Source organism: Fusarium flagelliforme (genome assembly GCF_020744385.1).
Source record: "Fusarium flagelliforme strain FIESC 12 MPI-CAGE-AA-0113 chromosome Unknown B0J16scaffold_3, whole genome shotgun sequence".
Classification (NCBI taxonomy): Eukaryota; Fungi; Ascomycota; class Sordariomycetes; order Hypocreales; family Nectriaceae; genus Fusarium; species Fusarium flagelliforme.
The window spans coordinates 455,135-480,123 of record NW_025763505.1 but is presented as its reverse complement, the minus strand read 5'-3'; the positions used below and the strand labels follow the sequence as shown (position 1 = coordinate 480,123).

Below are 24,989 nucleotides of genomic sequence, written 5' to 3'. Positions count from 1 at the left end.
CTCACGAATTATTGAAAACACAATTAATCTGTATCGAAAACATGGCACACCAAGCAGAAAGACTGCCCTGGCAGTCTCTTGCCTCGGTGTTTGAGCTCAAGACTGCAAACTCCTGTCAGCATGGTGCTCGCAATCTTCACCCACAAGATACACCAGAGTCAAGACAAAATCTCTCTCATTTTCTTGATGCATTCTTCAAAAATGCAACTATTGATGCAAACCAAGAACGGAAGAAATATCCTGACAAATTCGACCCTATCAACGTTGGCACTTTCTTCAAAGACATAGCCGGTGAAGAAGATGATACTCCAACGCAATATTATCCTCCCGCAAAAGACGAAGTTATCTTGACAGAGGAATCAGTGGAGAAAATCACACCGACAGTTAAACACTGGTATCCCAAAGAAGAAGACGGCTCATCCAAAGTCGAGCAAGGCCTCCTCTGCACTCATACAAACGACTGCGACTGCGCATTGCCTCTAAAAGAACGCCAACTCGCAGCCTTCCAACGAGAATACTACCCCAACGACTGCTGGGAGTTCTACCATTACAACGGAAAAGCATATCGCAATCTCGAATTCGTCAAAACGTTGATCCTTAACGGTGAAATGGATCCCGTACTACGAGTATGTTCATCGGATGAGTGTCATTTGGCGCGGTGGTGGGAAGCTGGGCCTTGTTATTGTGAGGGTAGTGATCTTGGCTGGGATATGCTTTGTGAATACGCCATGACCATGTATCTGGTTCTTAATATCCTTTACTGTTTTCCTGATTTGAGGGAGGGCGGATATCGTGATTTGGGGTCTTATCAGAGTGCTATTCGGACTTGCACGATATCTTCTGGATGTCAGATCGCGACATATCCACATAGAGATCTTTTCGGGATTGAGGACAAGCAGTTCAATGCACATCCTCGACCGTTTGATGTTTCTCGCTGGAAGCATGTCATGAAGGTAGACACACTCGGCATGCCAGAGTCCATACGCAAAGCCTTTGAAGAAACTGGCGAAGTATCCAACATCCCCGATTGTTTCTACAAATTGGACTTTTACCCCTACGGCCTAATGTCCTACGATGACTTTCTCTCCTTCGAAAAGCCGGTCTCTTATCAACCGCACGAAAGCGACATCCTAGAAGCCCAGCAAGTCCTCCACAACAAGGGTCTTCCAGCAGAACTATCAGACAGCATTCTCTCCAGTGCAGACCACACGCCCAAGCGTACTTTACCCATCGCCAGAAAGCCTTTTCACCCTGATAATAAGGCCGAGCTTGATGGATATCTTGAAGAGTGCTGGGGACTTGTTGTTAGGTGTGTTATGCTGGGGCTTGAACTTGAGAGTGAGGATTGGAGTATTGAGAAGAGGGTTCGAGATGTGTTTAAGAGGTGTTTGGGAAGTGTTTTTACGTGTGAGTGTGAGGGGAGAGTTGAGATGTTTTATAATTTTGATAAGGAGGTTTGAGAGATGCTGTGGGCGCTTATATATATGTAATGGACTGTGAAATGACGGAATAATAACAACAACAATAATAATAATAATAATAACATAGAGATAATTTAAATGATGATGAGCTTCTGAAGGGTTTCAACCAGTTTGTTCTCAGTAAACTCATAACAGGCTAAGTGATTCCATAACGAATGCCCATCCTGTCAGACATTTCCGGTGACTGGGCTGAGATCTTGTCATATCAGCTTATCACAAATCAGAGTCATCGGTCTCGCTTATCTTCCGAGTCAGCCTAGGATTATTGATCCTTCCCAAAGCTTGAGTGACTGCATATGGTAAGTAGAAAATACCCAGACAGTAGCATCCATTGTTTCATGGTTATCTCACTTTGCCTTTCCGGGTACATATCACTCTTGACCTCTGAACCCGGCTAATATTTACAGTTGCATTTAGTGGTACTTTGGTATTGATGCTATCGCGGTATCCATGTCGTTATTACGGCTGAGTAACTTGCTAGTCAGAACCAACACCTGCATGAACACTATTTGCGAACCGCTAATCCCCCCAATATCAAGGAAAACCAACAGAATCCGCATAAAAAGGCAGACTCGACCGACGCAGTCATCTTCAATAGCTATGGCAGCCTAGTCCAACCTGCATCACCACCACACCCCTCTCTGAGATCAGTCTCCTACTATTGGTCAACGTCAACCAACTGACCATTCAACGCATACAGATACAGTTACATCCCCTGTCCGTCATTCCTGTTCCGGTACAGAAGAACTTTGGGGGCCGTGGGACCAAATAGCATCAGCAGACGATATGTCTCGCGCAAAGGTTGCCTCTCTTGTGAGACAGAGACTCATAAGGCTTTACGGCCCCCGAGATTTTTCTTTTCTTTTTTGCACTTTTGCGAATACCTTCACTTTCTACCTACTTGTCCGTATAGGGCTGACTGTCTTACAATGTCCCCTCCCCACATGATCCCCCGCCAAGAGGCGCAAGTCATAACTCAAACAGTGGTTCTCCCATCCACAACTTACACCACCCACGTCACACTCTCAACGGACCGTCCCGCAGTTCCCGTAACGTCCCAGCACAGTGGCGATGGTCTCACGAGCGCCGAAATAGGTGCCATCGTTGGTTCTGTCGTTGGTGCTTTTATACTTGCGTTTATAGTGGTATGTTGTTGCTGTCGACGACGACCAAGAGTCAAAACTGTCAAACGACGAAGGAGTGAGCGCAGTTATTCAGGCTCTGAAGATGATTGGTCGGTTGTCATGCCGCATGAGAATTGGACGAGACCGGTTCCTGTGCCTGTGAGAGGGCCTACGCCTGTGCAGTATCCTAGGCCGGCGGCGGTGAGGGAACAGGTTCCTGGGGGGCCAAAGTTTCCTACTTATAGGGCGATTCCTATTCCAAATCCTAGAAGGTCTTCAAATCCGCCGAGGACATATCAGCGATAGGATGGTTCAGCACTTGAATGTACGGGTTGCGACAGGCGAGAGACAGACATCGCTTATGAGATGGGAGGAATGAGGAGGAGAAGGGGATTCTTCAAATGAGGCACACGACTGACGGCGTTTATGATGACATGAGCGAGCAAGCGAGCATTTCCTTACGAGTCACGACACATTAATGAAAACATCTAGTAATCACACAAATAATATTCAATAATATATACACGAACGTTCATCATCATCTCATCATCACTCGTCTCAATCCTCCCACTGCTCCAACATCTCCTAATACACACCTCAATACACCCATCTAAACAACCTCCTTAGTCTTATGGTTACACTTATGCGAGTTACCCGCAAGCGTCCTCTTCTTCTGCCAATGCTCAAACCTAGCAGCAATGGCCCTCTTATCCTTAGGGTTAGGACTAGTCTTATCCCTAGCAGGAACACCCTTCAAACTCAACGCAAACTGAGCAGCAGCGCGTCCAGCGGTCTTGGTGTTGAGAGTCAGGGCGTCCCAGTGGATGTTGTCGATGGTGTCGCAGGCGAGATGGTAGCATGGATCAGTGTCTGCGTCTGCGCCGGTGAAGATGCCTGAGGAGGGGATGCCGAGGGCGATGAAGGCAGCGTAGTCGGAAGATTCGCCGAATTCCCTATGTTTGTAAGTATTGTGATTTAAAGGTTGAGGTAGTTGACTTACTCCCACTCGACGGTCTTGCCCTTCTTGCGGAGCCAGGCGGCAAGGATGTCTCCTCCGACTCGGTCAGCAGGTTTGCTGGCTTGAACCCAGTACTGGGGCTTAGGAGAACCGATCATGTCGTAGTTGAAGTAGAATCGAATGGCATCAGCTTCCTCCTCAGTCAACTGCTCGCCATAGTGGTAAGATCCAGCAAGACCGCTCCTAAACCATATGTCAGCACAACGTATTTCCAGAGCATTGGGAATACTCACTCTTCAGCGCCCCACCAAGCAAATCTGACCTTGTTCTTGTAACCAGTATACTTGGCAAACGACTTGGCAATCTCAAGAATACCAGCAGTTCCACTACCATCATCATTGATACCAGGACCTTCCTGCACACTATCCAAATGAGCACCCATCATGACAACATTCTTAGGATCACCCAGCTTGGTCTCAGAAATAATATTCCAAGTCAAACGGGTCTCGTAGAATGAGTCCACCAGCAAAGTGACCTCAAGCTTCTCGCCCGCCTCAATGCGCGTGCGCCAAGCGGTGCCGACCTCTTGAGGAATGACACCCACAGGGACGATAAGCTCAAGATTCTCAGCGCTGAGGGTGGCACTGGTGATACCCTCGCCAGGAGCGTTGTGGACAAGAAGAACACCGCGAGCACCGGCTTTCTTTGCGAGTTTGAGTTTATCAGAAATAGCACAGGCACCTCGCTTGACGAGAACGAGTTTATCCTTTGCATCGACACCCTCCCACTGATCGGCGAAACATCCAGAGCCACGAGTATCATCAATTGGCAGGGCCACCAAAGGAGCAGTTACACCTCCCTCAGGCGTGCCAACATTGTAAATGAGCGTGATAACATAAACATCTTCACCATCAGGTCCTCGGACTTGAATGTCCCTCGTCTGCTCAAAGGTGAAGTTGAAGGGCTGAATGGTGGTGTCGAGGTACTTCTTGTGCTTGCTCAACTCCTTGTAGATGTAGTCGACGGAAGCTTTGTAGCCGGGAAGACCGAAGGCTCTGTTGCCGCCGTTCTTTTTGCCGATGTTGTTGAGATCGACGAGGGTCTTTCGAAGTCTGTGATTGTTAGATTTGTTTATGTTAAGTGGCTTGGTCTGCTTACTTGGACTTTTTGATGTCACCTTCGACTTGGCTTGGTGTGAGCTTCTTGGTAGCTGAGACCTCGGAGAAGAGGAGAGCTCCGTAGAGCAAAGCGTTGAAGAACTTCATGGTGAACCAATTGAGTTACAACCGTGAAGATGAGAGGCCAAGACAATGCGACAAGCTCTCCATTATATACATTATTCTGTTCTTACAAAGTTCATCATATCCTACCCCAATCGGTAAGACCAGCCTATCGGTACAGGATGCGAAAATGGCAGGTCGCAACAATTTAAAGTCTTGGCATGTCAACCCATGTCGGACGCGATAAGATCTACAAGGAAGCACGAACGAGTGCGGGGGTGAAGCCAGGACCGGGACGATGTTGATAGGTTCGATGTCAAGTGGCGGGAGGAACTTGGAGGAACTATTGTAAACTGGTTGAGAACTTTTGAAAAGGAATTGTGAAAAGGCGGAGATGGTGATGATTTGCTTACTGAGTTGGATATGGGATGAGATCATGAGGCGAGAGACGATACCTTATCGTTCGTCTAACTATAAGCGACGAATGGCGTAGAGCTCGGTTGTACAATCGTCAAGTGTCAGAACATTAGCCTCTATAAGCATGAAGGACGAAATAACCTAGGTAGTCACTTCATGCTAGCTTAGACGAGCACTTAGGCTACTTTATCTTGACTCTCCCAGCCTTAGGGTGCAATTCTTCCATTACTCAACTCCTCGGTTAACCAATCTATAGTGAGATTGAGTTCTACGAATCGTTTGACTGTATAATCAGGCGAGTGAATGTCGTGCTTTTGCGCCATCGTAAAGTGGTCGCATCAATAAAGTAAGACATTTGAGATCCAATGCGTTAGAAGCGCAACGATATCATCCACTTTATAACTAAACATTTAATCACTGACCGTACTTACTAAATGCCATTTTGAACATCTCTAGGTAAAGATTTAGAATAGTTTAAGCTTAATAGCTCGTCTAACTTGGCCATGGCGATCAGCTACCGGGTAACTTAAACGGTTCGTTCACCGCCTACCAAATCAGCACTTTTCTAGCCCGGTTCTAGAACGGTTTCCACAGGATAATCTCGGCATTGGCGGGGCAAACTTTCATCTATCAGAGAGTTTCTGTCTGTCATACCGCCCCGCCTACCAAACAATGTTTTTGTCCTCGTGGCGTGCTTTTTAACTGTAATTTCTCGTATGAGATTTCCTTAGATTTCTTTTCCTTCATTCACACATAATCCTTCAAAATGGCGTCTCAGGTCCCTCACGTTTCGCCCCGCGCTGCCACCGTCCACTCTGCGACTGAACTTATCGGCAACACCCCTCTTGTCCGACTTAACAAGATTCCCCAGTCCCTGGGTATTGAGTGCGATGTCTACGTTAAGCCCGAGCTTTTCAGCGCTGGCGGTAGCGTCAAGGATAGAATCGCTCTGCGCATGATTGAGGAGGCTGAGAAGAGTGGCCGTATCAAGCCTGGTGATACTCTGATCGAGCCTACCAGTGGAAACACGTAAGATCATCATTACTCGATAATGAATATTTGCTGACTTGTTTAGTGGTATTGGTCTCGCCCTCGTCGGAGCTATCAAGGGATACAAGACCATCATCACCCTCCCCGAAAAGATGTCGGCCGAAAAGGTTTCCGTTCTCCGTGCTCTTGGCGCCACCATCATCCGTACTCCTACACAGGCTGCTTGGGACGCCCCCGAGTCTCACATCGGTGTTGCTCGACGTCTCGAGAAGGAGCTTCCCAACGCCCACATCCTCGACCAGTACAGCAACAAGGACAACCCCAACGCTCACGAGTTCGGTACTGCCCAGGAGATCTGGGAGCAGACTGGCGGCCACATCACCGCTCTTGTCGCTGGTGCTGGTACTGGTGGTACCATCACTGGTATTGCTCGCGGTCTCAAGAAGCATAACCAGGATATCAAGGTTATCGCTGCTGATCCTCACGGCAGTATCCTTGCTCTGCCCGAGCTTCTGAACCAGGAGCGCGTCAACGAGGGCTACAAGGTGGAGGGTATTGGATACGATTTCATTCCTGATGTTCTCGACCAGCACATCGTTGACAAGTGGTACAAGACCGATGACCGAGAGTCTTTCCACCTTGCTCGCCGACTGATTGCTGAGGAGGGTATCCTTGTTGGTGGCAGCTCTGGTTCCGCCATGGCCGCCATGCTCCTCGCCGTCAAGGAGTACGGTTTCAAGAAGGGTGATGTCGTGGTTGTTGTCCTCCCCGACAGCATCCGAAGCTACCTCTCCAAGTTCGCCGACGACGACTGGCTCGCCGCCAACAACCTTCTCCCCGTTAACGGAATCGAGTCCGCCGTCAATGGCAACGGCAAGAAGCAGTCCGCTGACCCCTACGAGGGCGCCACCATCGCCGCTCTTCGCCTCAAGCCCGTCACATCCGTCGGCGCCAACTCTACTTGCCAGGAGGCTATCGAGACCATGCGCGAGAAGGGCTTCGACCAGCTCCCCGTCCTCTCCGCCAGCGGCAACAAGCTCGTCGGTCTCGTCACCCTGGGTAACCTCCTGAGCTACATCTCCAGCGGCCGCGCCAGCGCCTCAAGCTCCGTGTCCGACGTCATGTTCGACTTTGCCCGTCTGGACGAGATCGTCACCGACCCTCGCGAGTTCGCCTCCCCCGTCAACCCCGGCAAGCGCAGGCAGTTTGTCGAGATCACCAAGGACACACCCCTGACTACCCTCAGCAAGTTCTTCGAGTGGAACAGCGCTGCCGTTGTCACTGAAAAGTCCGAGGAGGGATCCAAGTCTCTGTCCAAGCCCATTGCTGTTGTCACAAAGGTTGATCTCCTCACATGGATGATCAACAAGAAGCTGTAGAAACAAAACCTCGCGAGAGGAAAGGGAACGAGTACTCATGTTTTCAACGACATTCACGTCTGGCGTTCCAGGATACCACTAGAAAAAGAAGCATTTGAGGATAAATAAGTTGTTTTGATATAGAATTTTTGGGCGGTAGACTCAACATCTACATGGCATTTGCGACGGGAATCAGCTGCGTAAATTAAAAATGTCATTAATATAATTGTGTCATCCATTGAATCCTCCCATATTTGTGAATGCTGTGCCTTATATGCGCTGAGCAATCCACCACCACCACTTGTCTGCACCTGGGCCATCGCCAGTTACATTTCCAGGAAGAACATCGACGTCGATATCGAACTCCTGGAGCTGGCTGAAGGTGAACTTGGAGGAACCGTACTCGCCCAGCCAAGAATCCTGCTCTTCGGAACCAATATCGTCAGATCCAACACCGGAATCGAGCAGTCCCTTGCTTCGCGAAGCACGAATCCTCGTCAGCTCAGCCTCCAGGTTGGTCTTAACAAGAGTTGATGGCAGCGCAGTAAAGAGGTCCATTTTGTTGGCGGCGATAAGAATAGGAATTGGGTTCTTGGCCTTGGCGTTGGTGGCACGCTTCTGCAAGAACAGCAGGACATCGTAGAGGTACTGCGCAGTAGGCGCAAGAACATCAGGCTCTCCAATAGCAGCAGCGTCCACGACGAAAACAACAGCCTTGAGCTTCTCGGTACGGTTCAGCTTGCCCGTGGCGACATTTCGCAGCTTGCCATGTCCAGGAGTGTCGATGAGCAAAAACTTGGTGTAGGTGCCGTCGTGGACATCGTGGTTGCGGTACGAATGCTTGTGCTCAGAATCGGTGGAAGCGTTGAGCTCAACGTCGTGCGACACCTGGGAAGTGTGCGTCTCGACACCAGTGGCGCCGCGCTCAAACAGCGTGAGCAGTGACGTCTTGCCAGCGTTGGCGGGACCGACGAGAAGAACGCTGGGAGGAACGGTGTACGTCCTTGACGAGGCGAGGACGAGGTGAAGAATGACAGGAGCACCGATGATTATGAGTGCGCCAATGATGATCGTGGTGAGCGAGGGCGTCATGATGGCCTCGACGATGTCGATAAAGTTGGCCATGGTGGACGGATGTGCGGCACCAATTGGCGCCCGTAACTGTCGCGAGGTGATATAGAGGCCGGAATAGCCGACACAAGGGACAAGACAGGGTCTTGAAGTTTATCTGTTTCCTCGAGGTCGGTGCGATGGCTCGGATGACGTTGGCAGTTTGGAAACAAAAACGTTTGCTGTCAAATTGAAGCTGTGCTAACGAATTGAATATCTGGCCAGCCCACCGGAGAGCTCCTAGACCGGCATCCCCACTTGGCTCAGCCTCAGCCACAGGAAGATTAAAACCAAATACGTTATAGCCAATGGCGTGGAATCACTGCATGATTAGGGGGAAATAAGCCACAGAAGGACCCTGACTTTTACTGGTTGCCGGTAAGTTTGAGGCGGACGGCTTCCCCCATAGGGAGAAAAGAAGAGCGTGGGAGGGTCTGAGCTCAGCCGCGCTCGGCATCACGGCTTCTAAGTAATACGTAGGCCTACTCCACGCGCTGTCCCCTTCAAAATTCAGCCAAGACTCAGCCAAGGCCAGTTTCTGGAGTGTGATTTTTTCCCCTTCTTCTCTTGCCGTTTCCCTTCCTTTTCTCGCTCCTCAGACAGACAATGTTTATCTTGTACGAATAAACCGAACTCCTTCAATTCAGTATCTTTTGTCGCACCGCCCACGTGAAATAAAGCTACAAACCTACCGTCGCACGAAACCCTAGCCTACGGGCACAATTGCCATGGCGAGCATAAACACCACCAGCACAGCAGGTGGATCAGCCGCACCTATTCAAATGTCCGGAAAAGCAAACGCAGCAATCCCCAAGCTCAACAGCGAGGTCGAGATGGGTAGTCTCCCGGGAGACGCCCAGAATCAGCAGGATGATGTTATGCAGGTGGCTCGGATAGGAGACGTTCCGGCTATGGAGAAGCTCTTCGAGTCGGGCGAGTACGATGCGACCTACCACGACGACGAGGGTATCACGCCCCTACATGTGAGTGCGAGCGACGCGATGCGGAAGGAGGAATATGCTGACTGATTTGTAGTGGGCGGCGATTAACAATCAGTTTGCGATGTGCAAATTCTTGATCGAGCACGGCGCCGAGATCAACAGAAAAGGCGGAGAGTCAGTAGCGACACCTCTTCAATGGGCGGCCCAGCGATGTCACTACTATACCGTCAATCTCCTTCTTCAGCATGGCGCCGACCCTCTGATTACCGACGCCCAAGGTTACAATACCCTCCACATCTCGACATTCAATGGCAACACCCTCCTGATCGTTCTTCTCCTGCACCAAGGAATTCCCGTCGACGTCCTCGACACTTTCGGCCACACCGCGCTGATGTGGGCTGCATACAAGGGCCTTCCCCAATGCGTCGACCTCTTCCTCCGCTGGGGCGCCAGTATCCACGCGACCGACGAGCAGGGCTTCACAGCGCTGCATTGGGCTCTGGTCAAGGGCAGTCCTGGCTGTATCCTGAAACTTATCGAGTACGGAGCCGATCGATTTGCAAAGACGCAGACGGGCAAGACTCCTGCTGTGACGGCCAAGGAGCTCAATACGGAAGTTGCCTGGCATAGAGCTTTGCGGGAATGCGGTTTCAACGAAGATGGTCACCCCGCGGTGCCTCCTTGGCCTGGTGCTAGTTATTTCTTGAAGGACAAGAGGACTTTTGTCACCAGGTTCTTGTTCCTCTGGCCGTTTGTTTTGTTGTGGGCTATGCTTGTTCTTATGTCGAGTTTCCCCGTGTACATTGGCGTGCCTCTTGGATTGGCTGCTGTTTACGGTATCCAGTGGGTTGCTCAGCAAGTGTTGGAGTATGCGCCTTCAGATATGCGACATTTCCACAAGACGGTATGTCCCAAGTGTCCAACTTGTAAACGTCTGCTAACTCATCTAGCCTTGGTTAACTGGAATCTTTGCGGCCACACTTTTCTGGACGGGTGTGAACTGGTTGACGACAGTCCTTTTCACGACAACACTTGGCGCAACCGAAGGCCACGGCCACGGATTTCTCAACCTCTTTTTTGCGGTCTTCTTGAGTCTTACCGCGTATTTCTACGTTGCCAGCATGAGATATGACCCTGGTTTCGTTCCCAAGATGAACGGCATTGCTGAGCAGAAGACTGTTATTGATGAACTCCTTGCTCAGTGGAAATACGATGAGACCAACTTTTGTGTTACTTGCATGATTCAGACACCTCTTCGAAGCAAGCATTGTCGTCGCTGCCAGCGATGCGTTGCCAAGCATGACCAGTAAGTTGCTGTCCTTGGATGTATGATTTGTGCTAACTAACGTTCTTAGCCACTGCCCGTGGGTTTACAACTGTGTTGGTATCAACAACCACCGACACTTTTTCTTCTATCTCATTTCGCTCACTCTTGGTATCGTCTCGTACGACTTTTTGCTGTACTACTGTAAGCTCTTGAAGTTACCAGACCTATGAAACAATACTAATCCTTTTCAGACTTTGACACTATCAGCAAGAATGCTTCAGAGACTTGCAATGTCCTTAGCCCTACACTTTGCAAGTACATCAATGCCGACTCATACACTTCAATCTTGGCTATCTGGATTACGCTGCAGCTGCTTTGGGTCACCATGCTTCTGTTCACTCAGTTCATCCAGGTCGCCCGAGCGATGACTACATATGAGAACATGTTTGGTATCCGTGATGGCAGCAACATCACTGCTCTAACATCTACTGGCGCACCTCTCGACCCCAACCACCCATCTCTATCAGCTGCAGCGCCCCCTGCTGCTCACTCTCACAAGCACAAGGGTGGCATCCTCAAGTCACTGAGCCGAACCCTCGGAGTCGACCCCTTCATCGAGACTATCACAGGAAGAGGTGCCGTGTCAGGCAAGAACAAGCGCAAGAAGAAGAACCCCTACAGCAAGGGCTGCATCACCAACTGCAAAGATTTCTGGTGCGATCCCGCGCCTATTTTCGGCCAGCGAGAGAACGGATCTGCTGTTCTCGGTGGCGAGCGTGTCGATTACACCGCCATGTACGAGAGTCCTAGTCTTATGACATTGACTGGACGACGAGATCGCGGAGGTTACGAGGCTGTAGGAACGGAAGAAGTCTAGATTTAGAGCTAAGGAGTAGTTGATTGGGGGTTTACGTTATATGACCAAACGCTAAGATGGGATGGTGTAAATGACGGATGCGTTACGACTGCTTATACTATATGTTTGCCTTGTTACGTGTGAACCCGGGTTAGACGCGAGAAAGGGATATATGACGGAAAGTGTACATTGTAATGTTAATACAGGGGACGTTTATTAAGACCTTGGATTATGAGAACTTGAGTTTCGAATTGTGTGCGTGACAGTAGATCCACGACCGTGCTGTAAACATAAGCCAGAGGTGAATTGATTCTGAGCAGTTAAGGATCTGGTGGCGCTCGACATGCAAGATTGGATCTCAACGGCTTTTTCCTCCAAGCACTCGTACTGCACCCTGGTAGCAGTAGTGGCGCTGTGCACGAACTACGTCCGTGAGGAATATGTGCGTAACAATGGTCAAGTCCAAGAAAAGAAAGGTAGAAAAAAGGTGAAACATGATATATCAGTAAATGTTGTCTCCACTCGAGTCTTACCTGACGGACGGTGGACCGGATAAAAGTTGTAGACGATGGGCTTCTGAGGTACTGTAATTATGGGAATAGTAATAGTAGGCGGATTTATTTAGCTTAGTTTCAGTATTACGGATGGTTCTTGGGATTTACATTTGACAAAAGCTTGGCAGGTATTAGAGGTTACAGTTGAGGATCCTATGATGATCAGGAGGCTCTTCACTATGTAATGTAACCCCATCAGTCTGCCAAAGATTCCCGGTTATTCTCTCAGACCCGCAGACACCTTTGTTTTTCTCATGATGCGTTCATAGTAATTATCTTCATACGTGCACTGGCCATTGGTATCTTTGATGTTTGTCTTTCTTTGCCCACGTGCCTGCCGGTATCTGCATGTTCGATCTCATCGCGTAAAAGACATTCGTCTTCATACGAGGCGCGTGGCAATTGATATATGACCAAAGTTAAAAAGAAAAATAGATATCTGATACGCGGCATTAACATCCCTGTCAAGGCAAACTTGCGAAGAAAGTGGATAGAGAGACGTTGAAAATATGACTGGGCATATTTTGAATTCGTAAGTGGTTAAGAGGCAAAACTTGTCCTATCTCGAGTTAACAAGGCGGACGGACAGGCCCTTCTTTTCTAATCAACATGGTACGGTATTGCTCGGCCGAGTGGACAACTGTCAAAGCAAAGTCCGGTCTGAAAGAGGAATGCAATTGACAAGGCTATCCCACTCTTCTCAACGGCTTTTCTGGGCAGGGGTTTTATGATTCAGGGGACTACGGGCCGTGATGACAGGGGTCAAATACCTACTCAAGCGAGGTACTGTACCTGGGCTTCGTTGAAGGGCTGGATATAACAGTCGATCGATATAACCTGGAGAGAATCTTGGAGGGAGTGATGATTATATAGACTATTATGCTATGTGATGTGATATAGACAAACACACAGGAGGCGCTGAGACATTCTGCAATTGTTCCTGCATTGTGACCATAGAGGGTGTAAGCGAGCTTGGCAAGAGGATATATATAATTGCTTTTTTTCTGACCTCAATTCTGACCCATTCACTGATCCAGTCTTGTTTGACCGCTCTCGGATCCGGATCAGTTACTTGCCCCGCGGGAAGAGAAAACTGCTACACCTCCATTGATCCATTGATTACGGAACAAGTCCACTCAACTCGTATAGTGGCATTTGATGTCCATTGTGGATGCTAACTAGTGTATCATATCTGCTGAAGATTTCCAAAGTTGCGAGAATGATCAACTTAATTTATATGATTCACTTGATCGTCCACGCAGTAGATCGAAAAAACCTGTCTACCGCCACGATCGTGGTGTAAAGTGGAAGATAGACCAACAAACGATTTGAGACATGCATAAGGCATAAGACCAATAAGACAAATGTCTCGCATCGAAACGAGAAACAGACGAGGAACTGGGAAGTAATTGTGTACGTACTTCCCTAAGTCTAGGCCAGGGACCAAGAGCCATTCAAGATCGTGTGTGACAATGCGGCAAAATCAGGACAGGGGTCCGAAAAAGAAAGGACGAAAAGAAGAAAGGATGAATAGACGTCAGCTGTATGCATCTTAGTGGCGAGCCGAGGCAAGATACATATGCAGCTATAGATTGCATGTCACTGTCGACATTTCCTGTTGGTAGTTCGAAGTGATTTATATTATCTCGAATTCTTGGGCTGGCCGTCAGAGTGGTATGAGGCTTGTAGATGAGACTGGGATAAGATCCTTCTGATCGCTGACGATGTATGTTCATCTGAACTTATGTCTGTGTAAGACTCGCTCTGAGTTCAAATGACAGAAGACAACCCGAGGCTTTGAGCAAGTAGATCAATTCTAGACGTAAAAGCTTGTTGATCCTTAGCACGATAACGAAAGAGGTAAATCAAGCGACGGCGGCGATGTAATAGAAAGGGACTTTCTCCGTGTAAAAAGGAATATCCACAGTTATCAGTGTCAGTGTCTTTGCCGGATAGACTTTCTTGGCAGGACAGCAACAAGCAGATCCTCCGCAGCCCTCGACCCTGTATTGACTGCCGTGATGCATCATAAAGTAATCCCTAGCAAACTACAAACCCCGGCCGACACACCGAGGTAAGATCCTGATCTGGTACTCGGTATAACATATCGTTGTGATAGTTGTGATATAATGCTGAAGAAACCGGTGAGACACCGTCTGCATGAGCCTCAAACCATCTTGCAGCAAATCGAAATTGAGGCCATAGATCTCATCTCTCGTTGGTCCCCTGTTCCGAATCACAACGCCATAGGTAATCCAGCCCAGGAACTAGTCCCTAGTATTCTCTCAAGTAATTCCTCTTTTTCTTCTTTCCCCATACCCACTCTGCCACTGACATACAACAAGGGTAGGGTTACATGGGGACCTCTTTACGTGTAAGAGCGAAAAAGCGACAAAAGCAAACAATGTAAAGACCATTTTTACTCGTTTCTTTTTCCTCTTTCGACTGTATTTTCTCTAAGGACCCAGAATGAGATGTCATCTTTTCTTACAGTCAGTCGAACGATTCTACAACTAGTGGTCCTTGGTAAGGACTCCCCGGCCTGTCTCTTTATAGCCACAATATGATAGGTAGAAAGAGACATAAGCACTTTGTAATTTATGTAGATTTCCCTCTGTATGTCTCACCTTTCACAACAACCTGGCTCCTTGTCCAAGATATAAGGTCGTGCATACCCAGAACTCATCTACTTGGTTTACTCCATTTATTTATATTAAAAAACAGCTTTACTTTTTCTCTACGTGCATACATATATTACCTTGGCATTCCTCCCAAAAGTATAAAGAAGAAGCCGTTCGTCAAGATGCAGCTGCCCTTCGGTATGATTCCTCAAGTCTATCTCATGGATCCGCCGCCGGGATATACACGACAACCAGAAAACCCGCCTAGCAGCGCTGGCGGCGTTGTGCCAGCTGGTGCTACTATGACGGGTTTTGCACTTATTATTGTTATTATTCGGATATTTACGAGGAAGTGGGTGGTTAAAGGGCCTTTGGGAGCTGATGATTGTAAGTTTTGATGTATTTGGGAATAGAGTCAAGCTAACTGAGGCGGATAGATCTATGCATAGCAAGTATGGTATTCTCATTTGGCTTTCTTGCTGCTACACTTACACGTACGTACAAGACTCTATCTATTGGAGAGTTAAGCTAACAATCTCAGTCCTCACCCTTGGTGTTGGAAACCACATGTGGGATATCACAATAGTAGAATACGTCCCCAAATTCTGGCAAACGAGCACAGCAGCAAACCTCATCTACTGCGCCACCATCTCCCTCTCCAAACTCTCCGTCCTCTCCTTCTACCTCCGAATCTCTCCCGACAAATTCGTCCGTCGAGCCGTCTACGGCACCATGGCTCTCGTCGTCGCTTACAACTTTACCTATGTCATGATCGTCATCTTCCGGTGCTGGCCCATATCCGCAGGCTGGGATCCTCTGCAGCAGGACAAGTGCTATTCTCTTAGTATTCTTGTTATATACCTCGTCACATGCAGTGTCGTCGTGGATACCTTTCTTATGGTCATTCCATTCCGGATCGTCCAGCCTTTACAGATTCCTAGACGGCAAAAGGTTGGACTTGCTGTTCTTTTTGCTACGGGTGGTTCTATCATTGGGGTTACCATCCGAAGACTTACCATCACACTCCCCATGCTCAAGACTATCGATTACACATGGAACCTACCACCGCAACTCGTTCTGAGTTTCATCGAAGTCAACCTCAGCATCGTTGTTGTCTCAATCCCTGCCCTCAAGCCCTTCTTCAAGCGCTACATTCCCTTCCTTATCCACTCTGGAATGCGTTCTTCACCCAAAGCCTCCAAGAACAGCAGTCACCGGGAGAAAAGCAAGAGTAACCCAACCGGCAGCGACGAGTCATATGAGTTGACTAACAGAAAGACCTCCGGCCAAATTGATGACGAGACACGGCTATGGTATAGAGATCCCGAGCAGGGCCTTCCTCACGACGAGGAATCAAGGCCAGAGAGTATCGACAGTGCTGGTGATAGATTACCATCTCTCACGCAAAAGCCAGAACCAGCTGTGGTTAGTTTCAGCACTAAACACAGTAGCAGTGTCGGCGGCATTGAAGTTAGCAGAGAAACAGTCGTTACTTACGGCCAAGCTGTGTAACAACAAAGGGCCAGGAGTCAGGAACTTCAGTAGGAGGCAGGGACTTTACACATTTACGAAACAAAACAAGCGCTACGTCGCATGAACATCTTCGAGGATGCATTGTCGGCGAGACCGACATCTTCGAAGCAACGAAAAAATATCCATTCAATTATACCCAACGACTACGAGGCTTTCGCCACGAAGCAGGACTTTGGCATTGGCCAATATCAAGTTAGCGATGATGTTACAAGAACAATAGAGGATAGAAAATAGCGCTTTTCTTTTGTTATAGCTAGGATTAATGATGGTCATAATAATCCAACATATACGAATTCATGTTTCAACAATATCCATATACCTCCAGTGACTGAACCGTGAAAGGGAAGATCACAGACTTCGTCCTTCATCTCTAGCATGATATCCATTCCCATTAGTGATTCTTTCCTCTTGACTCACAACAGCCTTGGGCAATCCAAACCCAACACCAAAGAAGACAAAGATAGCCCACTTCCATCGAAAAGGATTGATAACAACACAAAAGAAAAACCACCAAACAAGCTCCAGGTAAGTAAAGAAGTCAAACGCGCCAGTTGGACTGCTTAGCTTGAGAGTCTTGGTCATGTCGATCCAGCGCTGCATCCAGAACGGACTAGGTCGAGAGAAAGGATCCATGAGGAACATGAGAAGGATTCGCGTGTAGATGCCGATGTGCCAGTTTCCTACTGTGCCGATGGCGTTGACGTATGTGCAGTTTATGGCCGAGACGGACGGGTGTGCGGGTGGGAAGGTTTGGAGATACCAGTTTGGTGCTGAGTAGGGTTCCTCGAAGCAATCGTTTGGCAGGAAGGATAGAGAAGGACGTTTGAAACCTGTTGCCATCACGACGATATCTGCGTCGATGACTTCCTCGTGTCCTGGACCGCCCTGTGGAACACCCTTCGCACGTCGATTAACACGAACACCACTATCGACAAACTCATCGATATCACAGCGGACCCATTCTGCTTTACCCTCTCTTAGCTTATCCATTACTTCCGAGTTCACCATAGGAGTCTCCATGAATAAGCCTTGGCTTTTGTCCGGGGCGATGTTCTCGAGATCTCTGTAGAAGAACTTGCGGAGGAAGAACTCGGGGATAAAAGATAGGATAGTCTCGTGGCCGAAGATGTTGAAGCTGAGAAGGGTGTCGACGATCATGTTGCGAGGAATAATCCACTTGTCTGACCTGGAGAGAATGCTTACTTTGGCGGCATCTTCTGCAAAGGCGAATTCGAGTGATTCAACTGCAGAAGCACCACCGCCGATGATAGCCATTTTCTTACCCTTGACATCCTTTCTACAACAAGTCAGTCATATTCCATCATCCAATTATTGAGATACGTACCCAGTCAAATCACTAGAGTGATAAATCGGACCATTAAAGTTCTCCATGCCAGGAATCTTTGGCATCTTGGGAGCACCACAAGTTCCGACCGCAGCAATAACACCACCAAAACGACCCATGGCGGGATTGTTCACGATCCATCTTCCTTGGTCATCTTGGTAGACTTTCTCAATCTTGGTGTTGAAGCGCGTTCTTTCTTTAAGGCCGTAGCGTTCCCAGAGCTGTCTGACTTGACTGACAATTTGCTGACGATCAGGGTATCCTCTGTCCCATTGGACAGAAGGATGGAAGCGATACATTAGTGAATGGATTTGAAGACCAGAAGTTTCATTGACTCGCTGTAATAAATTAGCATTAATATTTCTCAATTGTGGGAAATCAGATGCTTACACTCCAGATACCGCCGACATTATCTTTTGATCCAGCTTCGAAAATTACAACATCGAAGCCATGGCCGATACAATGCGCCGCAGAAGTAACACCCGTAATCCCAGCACCAATAACTGCAATCTTAGGTCTATTATGACCCAGTCTTGCGTTTTCGCTGGGCGGTTTGGGAGAGAGGAGTTTGTCCGTGAGCCATTGGAAGATCTGAAAGAGAAAGATGAAGGGGTGGAGGATTGGATTGACGAGGCCTGGGTTAGAAGCCATAATCACAGCAATGATGGGAATTGAATCTTGTAACTGTTGAAGAAATGAAAACAACAGGAACGGAATTTGGACCTCATAAAGCTGTGATGGGAAGTTGCATGTGAAACTCAATTGTCGTCGTCATGACGTCAATTTTTCACATGCCAAAGTTGGCCATGACGACTCAATGATTCAAATTCCAGGGATTGAATAGATACAGATGCTATGGAGATCAGACCACAGATAACACGGCTGAAACAACAATAAACCTCATCATTCCAACCTCGGGTTATTACTTTAAGATCCGTTGCCTCACTCACTCAATTCCCTTCCATAAACCCATCTCTCATCTCAATCCACCAAACCAAGCAGTACAGACTACTACTTGCATTCATATCCTGAGCAATCCGAACACTCATAGTAAACCAAAATGGAGCATCCAGGTAAGAACTCATGATATGATAATTTCACAATTACTTATATTTCACAGTCAAAGAAATCGGCGGAGTCATCAAGTCTCTCACTGAAGGATCACCAGATGTCCAAGAGTCAGCTCTGCGAGACTACTTTCTCCCCAACGCCTCATTCACACATCCCTTCTGCCACGTCCCATCTATATCAAAAGGCCAAGTTCCTCTTGCAGGCGGTCTAGAGTCTATTCAATTGATCCTGGGGATTTATCGCTGGTATCGTACTCTAAGTCCGCATATCGACATCCAGGTTGATTCAGCAGGTAAGCCAACATCCATCTGGTAGTTAATTGCAAGCCTAATTATTTGAAGCTTTTGATCAAAAAAGTGGCCTTCTTTACGTCTCCCTCCGCCAGACCTTCGCACTCTGGTTCATACCACTGTACAAAGCACCAGTGCGACTCGTCTCCGTTCTTCAACTTACGCAATTATCACCTGAGTCATCCTCAGACGAAGATGAAGCACCAGAGGATTCGAAACCTAGACGACAGAGGGCAAAGTACTACATTGCTAGTCAAGAGGATTTGTACCCCGTTTCCGATTGCATTCAGTTCTTGTGTCCTGGGTTAGGACCGTTCTTGTGGAGGATTTGGCAGTTGTATAGTACTTGGTTGTGTGTTATGGGATCGTTGTTGTTTTTGCCTGTTTATTTCTTGCTTAATGGGAGTTCTTCAAAGGCGAAGAGAAAGATGCCCAAGTTCTAGTGGGTTACTCAGATGGCGTTTGGTATGAGGGATGATGGGATGTGTTTATGACACGACTAATGATGGCGTCTACGGTATGGCAACTTCGTGTTAATTAAAGGCAATTAGGACTTAATGAATGGAAGATATATAATTCGGGAAAGATTTATCGGGTTGGACTTTTCTGAGAGCTTTCGCCGATACGCCTGACCTTCTATGTCTGAGCTTCGAGCAAGGCATGCCGAGGCGTTGGTCTACCCGAACAATAAAGTTGGTTCAAGAGACAGTGACTTATCCAAACGATTGTCAGTTCATGTGAGAATTTAATTTCCCGCACGGTTCCTTCTAATCGACTCGTGGCGTTAAGTTGCCGGAGAGATGCAAATTGGTTCAGCAAGCTTATATGCCATGTGAGACATCACCACCGGCTTCACGTGTATATCACATGAAATACAAATGAATTACCAAGGCCAAAAGGTTAGCTAGCCGACCTTATCTCACCATTCCGCATTTCTTAGGTTCAACGCCTGGGCCATATCCTGATTCGGTCGTTAGTGTAGCAAAAAAGGTCGAAACACCAAAAACATACAACAGCGGGGATTCGCTGGTCGCCACCGACCCAACTACTAATCCGCCGGTTAGTGGCTTGACTATGGGAGAGCGGACGGGGAGTCTTTCATTCTTACCATGGTTTTAAGTCGAGTCTGTATCAGGAACCGAAGTTTATTTAACCATTTTCGTAGTCTTACGTACTGATCTATTATATCTCTGCAATTTGGGACAAACGTTACAGCTTCGCATATCGGAAAGATCTCAAAACAGTCTCTCTCCGTTTTAAATACTTTAGCAGAGCCTCCTGCAATTTAGGTCACTATAGCCAGATCCTCTGGGAAAGTCTATCATATACAGACAAAAGACCTAAAAGTCTTAATCGTTTTTACAGTTATCACCAGTTCTATCAACCACTCACCATACCCATTTAGTTCTTCTAGGGCCTAAAGGAAGGCAGTCTATTATAATATAAGGAGGGGCAGCAATTCCTCTAGCTTATCAGACAGTGCTTCTAACAGCTGCATTTCCTCTTCAATCCACAGGACTCCATTAAGATATAGACGCAAGACCTCACAACCAAAGATAGCTAGCGCCACCTTAACCTTATTTATACGAGGTCTTATGCCAATCCAGCCAGACCTTAGCTCCTTAGAGTTATAGGTCAACTGCTTAAGACAGCGGAGGTTATCTGGCCTTGCGGCAAGGACCTTGCCTAGGTCAATCTGGCTGTATCGGAACCCCGTTCTATACGCCGTAGCCTCGTTGCTTAGATCGGTCGGTCGTAGGTCTTGGCGGAAGGTCATCATCGATATCTCGTCTATAATCTGGGTTAGCTTAGTACATCATATTTCGGGCGGGGCAACTTGCTTGCTTACTTGCTTCTTAGTTGTGTCAGATAATAAAGGAAGAATAGAGACTTCGCAAGCTTCACAGGTCGCAGGAGACCTTTTACTCTGATACAAGGTTTTGGTACGGATAATGCAGCCTTATGGCCTTACTGAACTCTAAATACTGTTTTTGTCCCTCTGTTGTACTGCTGGGGTTATATTGGGAAGACTACTACTCTATTTTTTTCTTAAAAAAAGATAACTGTAGTTCTAAATTAATTAAGAGAAGAATACTTGATAATCTTTTTGCTTCCCATAATGATGGACGGAAGCAACCGGACACAACTGCCTTATCAGCGACCGCTGCGAGAAGGATCGACACCATGAAGAATCACCCATAATCCAGCAATTCGACTGGGATGCGTGCCCGGTATGCTGGAAGCCTGACCCAGAAGTGTATCTTGCTTGTCAGCAACAGTTCTCCTCTCGTCAACAGGGTCACACTGTCTGTCTAGCATGTGCTCAAAGCTTGGGGATCAAGCGCGTTAGGCATAAGGATCACTTACTCCTACACACCTCTGCCGAAGGCCCTCTCACTTGTCCAAGGTGTCGAGGAAAAGTAAAAGTGGCTATCTAAGCAGTCCGTAAAATCATTTCTATCGACGAAGAGCGGTTTGATGTAAAGGCTGTTGTCGATGTGAAGCTAGGAACAATCTAAGGCGAGAAATATGTTAAGATTCGCTGGGAAGACACTTGGGAGAAAGCGGGTTCTTGGAGTGAACCAGATACGTGGTCGTGTGTGGATATAGTCATGGCTCAAAAGCAAGGTTGATGTCCGGAGGGCAATCTTGTCAAGATTCGTTGGAAGGATGGCTGGGAGAGGTTTGACTTTCTCGACGATGGTCCTTGGAAAGACGTGGCGGAAGACTTATTCACGGATAAGTACGCTATCTAACATTTTAAGGATGATGGTATCAGAAGCGCAAAGGATACTAGGTTTTAGATCATGACTGTACTTGTGCTGTACTCAATATTTAGCTCATTCTTATTATTTATGCTCACAGTATCTATCATTCAAGCAAAAGCATCAGGGCTACATTGGTAATCTACATCACGCCCTGCGTACCAAAACTCCTTTACGACATGGTCTATTATCATATCTGCTCCGCATTAAGCTGCATGTGTTGTTGTTAATGTAGTTGTGATCATGCCACAGAGCTGCGGGGCCTGCTTGACCGTTATCTGTCTGAACGGGTATGCGCTACATCGAGGGACGACGCTTTAGACTTCAATGAACGATTCCCACCACATACAGTACTCTTTCGTTTGCCTAATTCGAGGCAAAACATGCAAATTTGAAGCAACTAGTCTCTAATGTTAATGAAACAACTTAAGCTTAATGAGGGCAATGAATTCGACTCCCTGTCAAGTCTCGCCACAAAAAGCGGTTGAGGAATAATGATCTTGAATTAGTAATTATAAACGCCTGAAAATTAGCGGTCATTGCCGAGGAGCCAGTTTGGGCGGAACAGTCAGCTGGCCCTGGAGCCGTACTCACCTAACGATATGGACGGAATGGGAAGTATGAGTGAAACCGCTACGAGCATGTTTGTGGTCAGAGCTTCTACTGTTGTTTTGCGTGGCGCGTTACTGACGTCTTAAAGTATTCGCTTATCTACAGCCATCTCTTCCTTGCCACTTAGGCAATCCCAATCCCCGGAACTTTGGAAGCAGTATCCGAGCGATCGACAGAGGCACGGGACCGTGGACCGGGGACCGGAGAAAGCAAGGCCAGCCCCGACCACAAACCCTGGGCCTAGCCACAGGTACCGGCTCCTTTCCCAGGCGTACTGGGAACCCCGTCTAAGACCGCCTGGCTCACGGCGCTCTTATTATGGCGTTAGTGATACATTATTGAAGTGTAATATCTTTTATTCAATAGACATAATCTATATATTGGAGGACGTGTATGAGTCGAATGGGGCTGGTTCGACTCTGTTCGTGATGTAAGTCGAAATGCTGGAGAAATTTGGAGATTGAGCCTCCTCAAATGGCGTAAATGGTTGGGTCGTAACAAATCAGACGCGTTGCAACGATCTCTGTAAATCGTGCTAGGGGCAAATGTGCCGCTACTCGATATAGTTGCTTTTTTAAGCGTAAGTCAGTCCTTATGTCCACCTTTATCACTTCGACGATATCAGACTCACATGGTCTGCGCAACTATAACAGATCCGAACGGCCTCTCTCGCTCAACGAAGAATCATTCAAGTTCGTATCGGGAGTTATTGCGAGAGCGGATGAGGCTCAAATAGGCTACCCAGAGAGAGAGAAAAGCGATCAAGAGCGATGGGATGGTAGTGGCTAAAGATACGATGACCTCGGTGGATAGCGGAACCATGTTTTATAGAAAGATCCGATGTTGCTTGGTTGGTGCTCAGAGTGAACTCGTCTAAAGCAGCAAAGAAAAGCAGAGCAATAGGAATCCAGGGCACGCACACATTATATATTCTCAAAAACCAGGGGAATTTGATCTCGAGGAAATTATGAACCAAGCGGTCAGCACAGGGTACACATAGCTACTAGCAATAGATATTGGACAGAAGAAGGTTTGCGGCAGCAAGTAAATAAAAAGTTAACTGGCTGTCAACGTCACAACCATCACCCTTAATCCTCTATTGCAGTTTTCCACTTCCTGCCTCAAACGATAACTTCATCTCACGTCTCCCACAGGAACAGACACCTCCACTCCAAAGCTAGTCAGCTCAACTTCACCTCGCCTTACCTCATGTATCAGTCACATCACCTTTTCAAGCTTCAAGCTAGCCCAGAAAAGAAAAGGCCTAGAGCTAGCGAGTCCCAGAGAGACAAGAGTGAAAGTAATAAGCATACTGCAAGGTACATTACATAGCCTGAGTGCTGGAGGACTGCGCATCATGCTCCAAAGCTAGTCAACTCAACCTCACCTCGCCTTACCTCATGTATCAGTCACATCACCTTTTCAAGCCTCGAGCTAGCCCAGCAAAGAAAAGGCCCGCCATAATCCCCCCTGGACTGCACAAGCCACGCCCATGATGCGCGGCAAGTCCTCGTAATAATGGGTCCCCGTTTGTCTGACCCACACTAATTCAACCGTCCGACCGGTGCGTGCCTGTGCCTTGTGCCTGAACTCAACTACGAGCTGAAAGAGCAAGCGTCCATATTACGACAACGATCTGTCCATCCCCTTGACGGAAGCTCGAATCATCCCAAATAAAAAAATATTAAAAAAACGGCTTCCCCTTATTGAATCCTCTACCTTATTTGGGTCGTTGCGCAAGAAGTATAACTTCTCTCACTTTCGGATAAACCCTTTCTCTCGCTCCTCAAGAGACGCACCTGTCCGCCCTTCGTTTATCTACAGTACAATACGTCTGCGACATTATCCCTCGCTCATGTTGCCTATTCCAACGTACCGGTGTCGACGTCTCTTGCCAAGCTCAACTACCACTCACCACCGCTCCTTTGCCTCTCCGACCTCTTGGTTGTCCTTATATGAGGCAGCCTGTAGAGCATTGCCATAATCGCCGTCCTGCGCGTTGACATATGCTCCTTTGTCAACTAAATATCCGGCTGCTCTTCCAAGTCCTCCAAACATGTATAATAAAGTGCGAGTGCTCGTGGAGGCTCTAGGTCATCTCATATGGACAGTCAGCCTGATTCAAATAGCCCCATCGCTGGAAATTCGTTTGGCTCCTAGGAAGCTCACTGTTCGTCTGGCTATGCTTTCTAAAGTCTCTGCCAAAATAGCATATTCCATCCAAAATTCTGCTGCAAATTGTGCTATCGGAAAATCTTGTCTGATTGTATTGTGATCGCTCTTGTGGGTACCTATCAATGAGCTTGTGTTAACCAGGACCCTAGCCAATTTGACACTGAAGGCATTCGGATCGAAGTGGTAGCAGCAATATTACTCAACGCCTTTGGACGGGCTTTTGATCTTTCGGTCAGCGATACTCACAAGATGGTTGAGTTCGAAACTATGCAGCGATGGTTTCCTTGGAGACTGAGGATGA

The 24,989-nt window shown here is 47.6% G+C and overlaps 9 protein-coding genes across 9 annotated transcripts; 6 read left to right on the top strand and 3 right to left on the bottom strand.

Moving 5' to 3' along the window:
• Window positions 1-27: 27 nt before the first annotated feature.
• Window positions 28-1,579, top strand: B0J16DRAFT_336573 (uncharacterized protein). Its single transcript, XM_046127253.1, has one exon. It carries the CDS (start codon window positions 42-44, stop codon window positions 1,458-1,460), a length of 1,419 nt encoding a protein of 472 aa, XP_045984099.1. The 5' UTR covers window positions 28-41; the 3' UTR covers window positions 1,461-1,579.
• A 734-nt stretch (window positions 1,580-2,313) lies between these two features.
• B0J16DRAFT_336571 (uncharacterized protein) lies at window positions 2,314-3,133 on the top strand. Its single transcript, XM_046127252.1, has one exon. It carries the CDS (start codon window positions 2,411-2,413, stop codon window positions 2,909-2,911), a length of 501 nt encoding a protein of 166 aa, XP_045984098.1. The 5' UTR covers window positions 2,314-2,410; the 3' UTR covers window positions 2,912-3,133.
• Window positions 3,134-3,215: 82 nt separating this feature from the next.
• Window positions 3,216-4,828, bottom strand: B0J16DRAFT_382063 (uncharacterized protein; the record flags this gene model as incomplete). Its single annotated transcript, XM_046131212.1, has 4 exons — window positions 3,216-3,558; window positions 3,606-3,806; window positions 3,857-4,675; window positions 4,722-4,828. 4 exons carry the CDS (start codon window positions 4,826-4,828, stop codon window positions 3,216-3,218), a joined length of 1,470 nt encoding a protein of 489 aa, XP_045984097.1.
• Window positions 4,829-5,843: 1,015 nt separating this feature from the next.
• On the top strand, window positions 5,844-7,694 carry B0J16DRAFT_88858 (tryptophan synthase beta subunit-like PLP-dependent enzyme). Its single transcript, XM_046134631.1, has 2 exons — window positions 5,844-6,229; window positions 6,276-7,694. The coding sequence occupies exons 1-2, from the start codon at window positions 5,967-5,969 to the stop codon at window positions 7,567-7,569; spliced, it is 1,557 nt and encodes a 518-aa protein (XP_045984096.1). The 5' UTR covers window positions 5,844-5,966; the 3' UTR covers window positions 7,570-7,694.
• On the bottom strand, window positions 7,695-8,884 carry B0J16DRAFT_88856 (signal recognition particle receptor beta subunit-domain-containing protein). The gene has a single exon (XM_046134630.1). It carries the CDS (start codon window positions 8,671-8,673, stop codon window positions 7,819-7,821), a length of 855 nt encoding a protein of 284 aa, XP_045984095.1. The 5' UTR covers window positions 8,674-8,884; the 3' UTR covers window positions 7,695-7,818.
• A 256-nt stretch (window positions 8,885-9,140) lies between these two features.
• B0J16DRAFT_361716 (Palmitoyltransferase AKR1) lies at window positions 9,141-11,946 on the top strand. Its single transcript, XM_046129775.1, has 5 exons — window positions 9,141-9,641; window positions 9,694-10,503; window positions 10,550-10,905; window positions 10,955-11,067; window positions 11,118-11,946. Exons 1-5 carry the CDS (start codon window positions 9,387-9,389, stop codon window positions 11,741-11,743), a joined length of 2,160 nt encoding a protein of 719 aa, XP_045984094.1. The 5' UTR covers window positions 9,141-9,386; the 3' UTR covers window positions 11,744-11,946.
• A 3,151-nt stretch (window positions 11,947-15,097) lies between these two features.
• B0J16DRAFT_317846 (uncharacterized protein) lies at window positions 15,098-16,409 on the top strand (the record flags this gene model as incomplete). Its single annotated transcript, XM_046125396.1, has 3 exons — window positions 15,098-15,284; window positions 15,335-15,391; window positions 15,439-16,409. 3 exons carry the CDS (start codon window positions 15,098-15,100, stop codon window positions 16,407-16,409), a joined length of 1,215 nt encoding a protein of 404 aa, XP_045984093.1.
• Window positions 16,410-16,566: 157 nt separating this feature from the next.
• Window positions 16,567-18,498, bottom strand: B0J16DRAFT_370163 (uncharacterized protein). Its single transcript, XM_046130346.1, has 3 exons — window positions 18,166-18,498; window positions 17,776-18,113; window positions 16,567-17,727 (listed from the first exon to the last, which is right to left on the bottom strand). Exons 1-3 carry the CDS (start codon window positions 18,424-18,426, stop codon window positions 16,779-16,781), a joined length of 1,548 nt encoding a protein of 515 aa, XP_045984092.1. The 5' UTR covers window positions 18,427-18,498; the 3' UTR covers window positions 16,567-16,778.
• Window positions 18,499-18,557: 59 nt separating this feature from the next.
• Window positions 18,558-19,805, top strand: B0J16DRAFT_336564 (uncharacterized protein). The gene is made up of 3 exons (XM_046127251.1): window positions 18,558-18,848; window positions 18,896-19,138; window positions 19,188-19,805. The coding sequence occupies exons 1-3, from the start codon at window positions 18,836-18,838 to the stop codon at window positions 19,577-19,579; spliced, it is 648 nt and encodes a 215-aa protein (XP_045984091.1). The 5' UTR covers window positions 18,558-18,835; the 3' UTR covers window positions 19,580-19,805.
• The last annotated feature ends 5,184 nt before the right edge of the window (window positions 19,806-24,989 follow it).

Coding starts and splice junctions, on each gene's coding strand:
- B0J16DRAFT_336573 (XM_046127253.1), top strand. CDS start 42: ATGGCACACCAAGCAGAAAGACTGCCCTGGCAGTCTCTTGCCTCGGTG.
- B0J16DRAFT_336571 (XM_046127252.1), top strand. CDS start 2,411: ATGTCCCCTCCCCACATGATCCCCCGCCAAGAGGCGCAAGTCATAACT.
- B0J16DRAFT_88858 (XM_046134631.1), top strand. CDS start 5,967: ATGGCGTCTCAGGTCCCTCACGTTTCGCCCCGCGCTGCCACCGTCCAC. Junction 6,230..6,275: donor GAGCCTACCAGTGGAAACAC/GTAAGATCATCA, acceptor TGACTTGTTTAG/TGGTATTGGTCTCGCCCTCG.
- B0J16DRAFT_88856 (XM_046134630.1), bottom strand. CDS start 8,673: ATGGCCAACTTTATCGACATCGTCGAGGCCATCATGACGCCCTCGCTC.
- B0J16DRAFT_361716 (XM_046129775.1), top strand. CDS start 9,387: ATGGCGAGCATAAACACCACCAGCACAGCAGGTGGATCAGCCGCACCT. Junction 9,642..9,693: donor AGGGTATCACGCCCCTACAT/GTGAGTGCGAGC, acceptor ACTGATTTGTAG/TGGGCGGCGATTAACAATCA. Junction 11,068..11,117: donor CGACTTTTTGCTGTACTACT/GTAAGCTCTTGA, acceptor AATCCTTTTCAG/ACTTTGACACTATCAGCAAG.
- B0J16DRAFT_370163 (XM_046130346.1), bottom strand. CDS start 18,426: ATGGCTTCTAACCCAGGCCTCGTCAATCCAATCCTCCACCCCTTCATC. Junction 18,114..18,165: donor ATGTCGGCGGTATCTGGAGT/GTAAGCATCTGA, acceptor AATTTATTACAG/CGAGTCAATGAAACTTCTGG. Junction 17,728..17,775: donor CACTCTAGTGATTTGACTGG/GTACGTATCTCA, acceptor GACTTGTTGTAG/AAAGGATGTCAAGGGTAAGA.
- B0J16DRAFT_336564 (XM_046127251.1), top strand. Junction 19,139..19,187: donor CATCCAGGTTGATTCAGCAG/GTAAGCCAACAT, acceptor AATTATTTGAAG/CTTTTGATCAAAAAAGTGGC.